Here is a 9,422-nt window from a genome sequence, read left to right as displayed (position 1 = left end):
AAGACAAATAATTTATATGGCATCTTATTTGATTTTTTTTTTTTTTTAAAAACATGGTATTTGACCTAAGGACCGCATAATCTGAGGGGTTTAGTCCCACCATCCACTTGCTGAGGGATCCTAGAGCATATCTTTCCATCCAGGAATATGTGATAGAGAGAGGGCTAGAGAGGAGGGGATAAGGAGAGAAATATGAGGCATATATAGTAGACGTATAAAAGAACCGACATCGAAGATGTTTTAAGTAAAGAGACACAAGGGACCACAACTTCAACTCTTTCACTTAAACCTAGAAAACAAGAGTGACCAGACCACAAAGGACGAAAACATTAACACCATGTTGTTAGAAAAATAGAGAATAAAAAGAATCTCATTTTGGCTATCATTGGCTTTTGATGTATCGGTGCCTCAAGTGTATTTTAGATAAGAGATAATAATTAAAATAAATTAATTATATGAGAATGAGTAGTTAAAAAAGAAATATGAAATGATACATTTGTTGCTTGTCAAGCACTATGGATTGAAATGTTGCTTGAAGAATGGAAGATTACTGAGATTGCTAGAATGAAACTTCTTGTTTACAAATGATTTAGCAAATTATCAATTAACCATGGAAGAAGCAAAGCATGTTGAGACTTGAGAGGAAATTTCAGTTCCTAAGAGATCAAGTTAACAAAGATTGTTTGGAACTTTATTATTGCAAAAATGAACTGCAATTGACAAACATTCAAATATAACCCTTAAAGAAGGCAAAGGTTTGATGATTTGAATAAGCTCGTAGCAATGGAAGGTTTAGCAATCATGAATTAGGAGGTCTGAAGTGTTGTAATTCATGATTAGATACTGATTACTTGTTGAACAAGTTATCTATGTTGTTAACTAACTTTCTAGTTTGTTATGAAAGTTAGTCGATTAGAATAGTTAGTATTGGCAGTTATGGTAGTTTCATGACTTGTGGAACAAGTTATTATGGTAGTTAGAGATTGAAATGACTCTGTATATAAGCATTAGGCCATTCATCAATAATATGCATTACTTTCAATAGAAATTATAATGGTGCTATAATTAAAGACAAGGAAATTTTTTTATCGAAAACAACAACTATATATTCTAAAATGATATATAAAATGATATGTTTAATACACAATACACAATTATTTTTGACTTCTTACTTGCCAATACATAGCATCAAAAAGCTAGGAACTTTCTGCCAATATTAACAAATGGAATCGAACTTTAATCCCTCCAATAATCCGACATATTACACACTAACCACTTGCGCTACACCAGAACTCTAGTTTCTGCCACTTATTCCACCATATCAAATGAGGTATCCAAACACAAACAAAAGTACTGCTCCAGTCTTAATTATAAGATAACGATTCATTCAATAAATGATATATTTAGTCTATAGGGTTAATTAAGTTTTTAGTCCCTATAAATATTCACAGTTTTGTTTTTAGTCCCTATAAAATAAAATAACACTCTTTAGTCCCTGTGACATTTTCCTTAAGCATTTTAGGTATCAAAAATGTTGATGGAAATTTTTTATAGAGACTAAAAATGCTAATGGAAAAATTTTATAGGGACTAAAAATGCTGATGGAAAATTTTATAGACTAAAAAGTGTGATTTTATTTTATAGGGGCTAAAAACAAAATTCTAAATATTTACATGGACCATTTTCTTAATTAACCCTACTCTATATTAAGAACTAAATACATTATTTACTTGAGTAAACCTAAAAGGTAACTTTCTCTTATAGTTGAAACCGAAGGGAGTATTATAAGACAACTACGAGCGACATTTTCTGCAACACCTCACACAGGCGCAAACCACGAGAATGATATAAACAATTAAAACTATGGCAATCCAAGCAATAAGAGCAACACCAAACCCAGTCCCAGGAAGAGAACTCCAAATGGAGTGTGGATTGACCATCTTTGCAGCAAACAAGTAGGTAAGAGCAAGGCTTGTGATTACGATAGACATGCCTATTGATAAAAGCCATATTGAAAATTTATTGTTGATAGGAACTCCACTCACAAGCAAGAGAATAACACTAAGGCTCTGTTTGTTTGAGGAGAAAAAGAGGCGAGAGAAGTTGAAAGGAGAGAAGATGGAGAGAAATGTCCCATCAATGGTGTTTGGTAGAGCAAAGAAATAGAGGCGAGAGATTAAAATTGAGTGGACCCCACGTTAAAATTCTTTCTCTGCAATGGTGCGAAGAAACAGAACTACCATTATGATTTTGGGTCTTTGTCAATTATACCCTTCCTATTAAGTAATAAAGTTGTGCATTAATTTTTTAGTGTAAGGACATCTTGGTCTTTTCAAAATTAAACACACTTCTTTCTCTTCTGTTTCTCTCTTCTTTCTCTTATACCAAACAATCCATCAAATCTATTCTATTTCTCATCTATTTCTCTCTTCTCATACTCTCTCTCACCTATTTCTCTCTTCTTATTTTCTTCTCACAACCAAACACACCATAAGTGATGCAATGAAACAAATTGTATTGCATATCAAAAATCTTAAATATTCATCATGATAATAAGTAGCTAAGATAGCTTCTCCTGCGCATATTGTGGGATTTATTGTAGAACATTGGTTGCTATCACCAACACTAGCTTGCACAACGCCACCAGGTGGATTAGTGGCAAGTGAAAATGTCATAGTTGCGATTATGGAAGCTGTTAAACTTATGCTACCTTTCATATCTTGTAACCATTTCTCTCTGGTATGATTTTGTTGGGGAATACTCATTTTATTGTGGATGATCAATTGCAATTGTCTAACTTTTTTGAATGTTGGGTACAGTTTTGTAGGTAAAAGCTTAATTATTGCCATATATATAGGCAACTTTTGTTTGTAAATTCATAAGAGTTTATGGAAATTGTTTTCACAGATTTTGGCATTATATAACAAATTGACAATAACAACTCCATGTGAACATTGGAAAAATATTAAAGCCACTTTGATTGACTTTGATATGGAACATGCAATATGAAGTAGCAACGTGGAAAGTAAGTATGTGCAAGTAATACATGTTGGCTTGTTATTCACTTGTTCACACATATTCATATGTTGTACATGTTGAAATTGTATGCATGGCAGTAAATAATTTTGACAATTTGTCCAATTGTTTATGGTGCCATAAATGTAAGTGGTTGGGCCATGGCTTTGTACTCCTGTAAATAGCTTGCCCGTGAATCATTTCCATGCATCCCAAATCAGTAACAACACAACAAGAAGTAAAGCTTGTATAGAGTAGAGAGAGGAAAAATATAGAGAGAAAAATTAGTTTCTCCCGTGAGGTTTCTCCTAGTTTGTGTTAGTTAGTATTTTCCTATTTATAAGAGAGAGTGGTAATTGTACTCTCCTTGTACTTAGAGAGAGGTCATGTAATTTCTTCCACTTAGTGAAAGTTCTCTACTCTTGCCTCGTGGTTTTTTCCCCTTATTTGTTGAGGGGTTTCCACGTAAAATATTGTGTGTTCAGTTCCTCTTTTCTCATCTCTTATTTTAGCTGCGAGATAATATTTTGTTACTCTGGTACCTAACACTCCATTAGTTTTTTTTTTTTTTTTAAAAATTATATGGCATGTTTATATATGTGTGTTAAATATGTTCTTTTTAATTAAGGACCGAATAATTTGAGCGGTTCAGTCCCACCATCCACTTGCGGAGGGATTCCATTAAAGCTAGAGCATATATCTCCGTACTGAGATATGTGATAGAGAGAGGGCGAGAGAGGAGGGGATAAGAAGAGAAATATGAGGTATATATAGTAGAAGTAGATAAGATAGTTTGAGAAGAGAGATACACAAGAGTGGAGAAGGGATAGAGATTTTAAGGGTTAAGGGAGGTCGGGGGAGTAGAGATGTAAGATTCATTCATTTATAGATTTTCTAGTTCATTGATGGATTTGAAAGAGAGAAAAAATAATTGGGGTTTATAGCAAGTGAAAGAAAATTACTTTAAGAGATGGAAAAAAGAGAAAGAAAAAAAAAAAAAAAAAAACTTAAAGACTTCCTTGGTACACTATAATATCAAGAACATCTTGCTATTTTTTTTTATAGCTGAAGTCAAACTCATTATCTTTTCAAATCACAATAGTCACACATTTTGTACAACAACCACTTGTGTTAGATCCAACTCTAATTTCATCCATTTAGTCCACCATATCAACAGAAGCACCAAACACAAACAAAGATTTAATAGAGCTATATAACTGATACTTTTTTTTTTTTTTCAATACATATATAACTAGTGTGTTAACCCGTGCAATGCACGGGTGCTAGGCTATTTTTTTAGTCTATTAAATATATTATACTTTTTGCATAGTAAAAAAAACGATGTTTCAAATATTTATTTAGATAAGCACGGGCTATAATTTCGTCATACTTGAAATATTTCAAGAAGATGTAGTATCATTCTCATTTGTTTAGTTGATTTTTGTTTAATAGGCTGGTCCACACCAGTGTTGACTCCCCCGTAAAGATTAACGATGGTATCATAGTTCGGTTTGATTTCGGATGCATAAGGCATGACAATGGGGTCTAATTGAGAAGGGTTTTATATTTTCATTCCAATGAGGATCAGAAATTGAATCTTGTCCCCTTCTCTGGCGGGTTTGGGTATCCACGCCTTATCCTCATCCCCGTTGTGAATCATTTTTTTAATACAAAAATAAGTTTTTTCGAGCACCACGGGTAATGTTATATTGCATTATTCAACAATATGCCAACATTAAGTAATAAAGTAATATCGAGAAATTTGGTTTATCCTTTAAATTTCAATAGCAATTATTATAACATTGAAAATCTCAATAGGTAATAAAGTCATTTTCTTCGTTTGAAATGAGTTTGAGTTTGTGTTCGGGTGGGTACTTATATCCATGTTATCCGGGTTGAGAAATCAGTGATAACCTAAACCTATACCCAAACGCACTCAAAGCGGAGGACCCCGTTAAATCATGGTGGGTTTGGGCGGGTAACTGCGGGTACGGGTTTTGCTGTCATGCTTAGTAGAAAGTCTTATAATTTAGGGAGAGATGTTAATGTGTCAAGTTTAAATTAAAATTCTACATTGAATCCAAGAGTGGATGTTGAGAAACATATACTCCCTCCGGTCTCATTTATAATCAAATTTCTACTTTTTAGATCCATTCAATAAATGATGTATGTAGTCTACAATATAGACCACATACATCATTTATTGAATGAATCTAAAAAGTTCACGTGAGCTTAGCTCAATAGGTATGGACAATGCATACTATATGCAAGGTCCGAGGTTCAAACCCCGACCACCACAAAACAAAACAAAATGAATCTAAAAAGTCAATTTGCTTATAATAGTGACCAGAGGGAGTAAGTGATATGACCTATATACCTAATACCTTAAGGTTTATGGTGAAGATGTGGCGTCAGACTCACTTGTGTGGATTCTCCTAGTTTGATGTGATGATCAAATTCAGTGTAGGATCCCCTGAAAGGCACAAACTTTTTTTTTAGTTTTTGGATGTCATTCTTTTTCCTATGAATTTGTTCATTCAACCTCTATTGTTTTAAATTCATTAATTTTTTATTTTTGGTGGCAAGTGATCATGGAAATTTGCATATATGTTACGCTAATTTGACAAAATACATGTTTATTACACATTTAAAATTATGTGGCGTTATTTTTAATTGAATCTATTTCTTAGTAAAATAACTACATAAAAATTTCAAACTCTATCAACAAACTCATAAAATTACCGACACTCACTATTTCCTATACTCTCACAAACAAACACACAATACTTATTTTTTTTTCTTTTATCTTGTTTCATGTCCAAATTTCCTTTTCATATATGTTATTTTTCTTTGAATATACTTTCTTTCTTCTCTTGAAAAGAATGAACAAAAATCTCCCTCCATGAAACACCACCAACCAACCTTTTTGAACATGTTGTGCCTCTGTTTTACCTTATACGACTATGTCACATGATTACAGACGTGGAGAATTACACAGTTGATTAACAAATGTTAATGTATCAAGTGTGAATTAAAGTTCTTTAAAAAAAGTGTGAATTAAAGTTATATATTGGATGAAATAATAGAATTTGAACAACAAATAAGTGAGATGACTCATATAACTAATGTCTTAAGATTTAGGGTGACTATGTGATATCAAACTCGATGTAGGATACCCAGAAAGTTCCAAAATTATGATGAACTATTTTGTTAGCTTTTAGATGTCATTTGTTTAATTTTTCATCTTAAATTTTAGTTATTAGATGTCATTCGCTTTAATGCTATTTTTTTTATTCAACCTCCATTATTTCAAGTTCATTGGTGGAATCTGACAATGAAAAAATATAGATGTATTTTGTTGAGTTGAAAAAATATACGCTTGTTTTAAATTTTAAAATGATGTGACGTTTTATTGAATCTAATTATTGATAAAATAATTATCTCAAAATCTTCAAATCCTTCAAAAAAAAAAACTGCAAAATTATCATCAACTCGTTTCATTCCTTAAACTCTCACGGTTAAAAACACACTTTTATTTTCCTTATCATTTTTCTCATGTTAAATTTCTTTTTTCACCGTCTTTATTTTTCAAATTTAATTTCTTTACTCTCATGAAAGAAAGAAACATAAACCTACCACCTTAAAACCATCACCAACCACCAGTATATTGCGACTCAGCTTAACTTTATTTGGCAATGTCCCTTGATTAAGAGAAATGTGTTACGTCCCCGGATTAAGTTCTACATTGGATGCAATAGTAGATGGTGAGGAAAATATAAGAGAAATGACTCATATGCCTCTTGTATTTCATTGATACTGACTCAAAAATTATACATGATAAAGATAACCTCCCTTTTCAAAGAAAATTCGAACTTGTTAAAAAGTTCACTACCAACCATTGCATGTATTTTGTGACCCTGCATGTGAAAATAATTAAAAAAAAAACAATCATGTAACATATTAATCTTTTATAATTGACGAAAGCATTATAGTATTATAATATAAAATTTAAAAATCTCACATAGTTATCCGTTAAAATTAAATGGATTGTCATTGGTTTTTCAGAGTTAGTCGAATCGATTGATGTCCATCGTCTGACAACTCTTGCAAAAAAGCACCACTTGGTTTTGTTGTTGTTAATGTTAATGACATAATCATAGTTGGGAGCCATTTAGAAATTTAGAAAAGAAAGGAATTCTATAAGAATTTTGAGTGGCACAAAATCTTAAAGTACAAAAACTACTTATAGCGCGAGTGATAGATAAATTTACGTTGACAGAAGATATAGCAATGTGCATTTATTAGAAATATGTATGTCAACATATGGAGTTGAATGGTTTTCTGCAGTAAAAAAATTGATCCAAAAAAATTCGTTTGCCTGCCTGAAAAAATTCGTAGTAGTCAACTGTTAATTATTGTTATAACTCCAAATCATAGGAAATCTCATTCTATTTTAATGTTAATTAATAGGCATAGTCAACTGATTTGTAGAACCAAAACTTGTATGTGATTTGTTTTCTTAAAATAGGACATGTGGCATTTGTATGTATAGAGGATGCCATGTGGATTATGCATTTTGAACATTTGCATTTGTATGTATAGAGGATTGACACTCTTAAAACATCTATTGTCACGTATCTCAAACTACAATGACGCTATTATATTTAACTGCTATAAATAAGTTACTAATCATTGTGCTCTCTCCTTCTCAAAATATTAGTCGTTTAAAGTTTGTGCACAATTATTTATTAATTATGTTGATTTCAATGGTAAAATTAGTGGCATTTACTAAAACACCCTCATTAATTATAGTTACTGGAGTAGTTAAGTTGGATGAAATTCAATAAGTAAGGTATAATAGTGGAAAAAATAATAAATATTGCATTAGTATTGTAAAGTGACAATTATTCTGAGAAAAAGAAAAAATGCAAAAGAGACAATAATTATGAGATGGAGGGAATAACATTTATTGACACCCCTCGCAAATAAACGAACCACGAGAAAAGTAAAAACAATTAAAACTATAGCCGCAAAAACAATAACTAGATCGTCTATAACCCGTGCTGCCGCACGGGTCATATATAGTTTAAACATTAATTCATTAAAATATCACACAGGAACCTATTAGAAACATTGTGACAAAGCAATGTCTTGCCTCATTAAATACGATTGTATCTTAATGTGTTTTTTTAATAAAATTATTTCGTTGTCTATAAGGTTAAGGGCATGTTTGTTACGGATTAAAATAAAAGTGATTTTGACATAAAATAATTTAGAGATTATATTTTAGAGATTTTATGAAAAATTAGAATCTATTTTGCGTTTGTTTACCGTAATAAAAATCACTTATTTTAAACAAATAATCTAGTTTGTTTAGATACAACTATATAAAAGGGATTTTTTGTTTCAAAATTAGTTCAATCTGTTAAAAAATATTTTCTCTTTCCTCTAAAAAAAATCTATTTTTTGAGAAACTGCTCTTAACAGCTTCTCATTTGAAGCTGTTTTTTTAAAAAACTGTAACAAACGGATGCAAAACTCTTAAAAGTGATTATTTGTTTAAAATAAATGATTTTTTCCTTAAAAAATGCCAAATTTACCCTTTTCTCATTTAACTTCACCCCACATAACATTTTCCGGAAAACAAGTTTCCATATTCATTCTTCATCACCAACTCCGAGAGTTTGTTATCTCTTCTTCATAGTGTACCCTTTTTTTCCCCACAACCCAACAACAATATTTTGCTAATAGATTTATAGCGTATACCTTATGTGAAAATCAATCTACTAACTTTCAAATCATTATTGCACTCACTAAATTAACATAACAGATGACTCCAAAAACAAATTAACAGAACAGGCCAATTCCAGGTTTCCGGCACAGTAAGAATTGTGTTTTGCTGGGTTTAATCTATTGCAATTCGCAACTCTTTCGTTGTTCCGTCACTAAAGACAATTATCTTCACCATCGCAAAGAAAATTGTCGTCGCCGTACGCAAACTACGTCGCTGCAAATTCCGTTCATAACAGTTGATTGTGTCTCACTTGGTCTAATTGATTGTGTCCAACAATTATGAATGATACCGTTTACATTGCTCTTAGAAGGATCTGCTTTTGAGGATGTCAGTGATGCGGCTGTTCCGATTGTTGAATACTCTGCATCATGTTTCTCTCCTCAAATTCCAATTCCATCATTTTACTTGTTCCCTTCAATCTCAAAGTCAAATTGTCCGATTTACAAACTAATTTACGGGAAAACTTTTATTTGAGTATTCAATTTCAAAAATCTTTTGCAAGCTGAATTTTGCGTTGGGTGAAATCAGATGACAAAAGGGTAAAATTGGCATTTTTAATGATTTGTAGGGGTAAAGGATTAAATGCTGGGGTGCGAGGTATAATGTCCCAACT

The 9,422-nt window shown here is 31.8% G+C and overlaps 1 protein-coding gene and 1 long non-coding RNA gene across 2 annotated transcripts; one reads left to right on the top strand and one right to left on the bottom strand.

The window, feature by feature from the left end:
- Nucleotides 1–1,106: 1,106 nt before the first annotated feature.
- Nucleotides 1,107–2,849, bottom strand: LOC146897150 (uncharacterized). The gene is made up of 2 exons (XM_085737543.1): nucleotides 2,490–2,849; nucleotides 1,107–2,069 (listed from the first exon to the last, which is right to left on the bottom strand). Exons 1-2 carry the CDS (start codon nucleotides 2,847–2,849, stop codon nucleotides 1,794–1,796), a joined length of 636 nt encoding a protein of 211 aa, XP_085593669.1. The 3' UTR covers nucleotides 1,107–1,793.
- On the top strand, nucleotides 1,927–3,486 carry LOC146897149 (uncharacterized). Its single transcript, XR_015023405.1, has 2 exons — nucleotides 1,927–2,066; nucleotides 2,496–3,486. It is a non-coding gene; the product is annotated as an uncharacterized LOC146897149 (long non-coding RNA).
- The last annotated feature ends 5,936 nt before the right edge of the window (nucleotides 3,487–9,422 follow it).

Source organism: Medicago sativa, chromosome 8, assembly GCF_051527215.1.
Source record: "Medicago sativa cultivar Bolivia chromosome 8, Bolivia_mono, whole genome shotgun sequence".
In the NCBI taxonomy this organism is placed as follows: Eukaryota; Viridiplantae; Streptophyta; class Magnoliopsida; order Fabales; family Fabaceae; genus Medicago; species Medicago sativa.
Note: the sequence above shows the minus strand (reverse complement) of the source record. Positions and strands in the feature narration are given on the sequence as shown.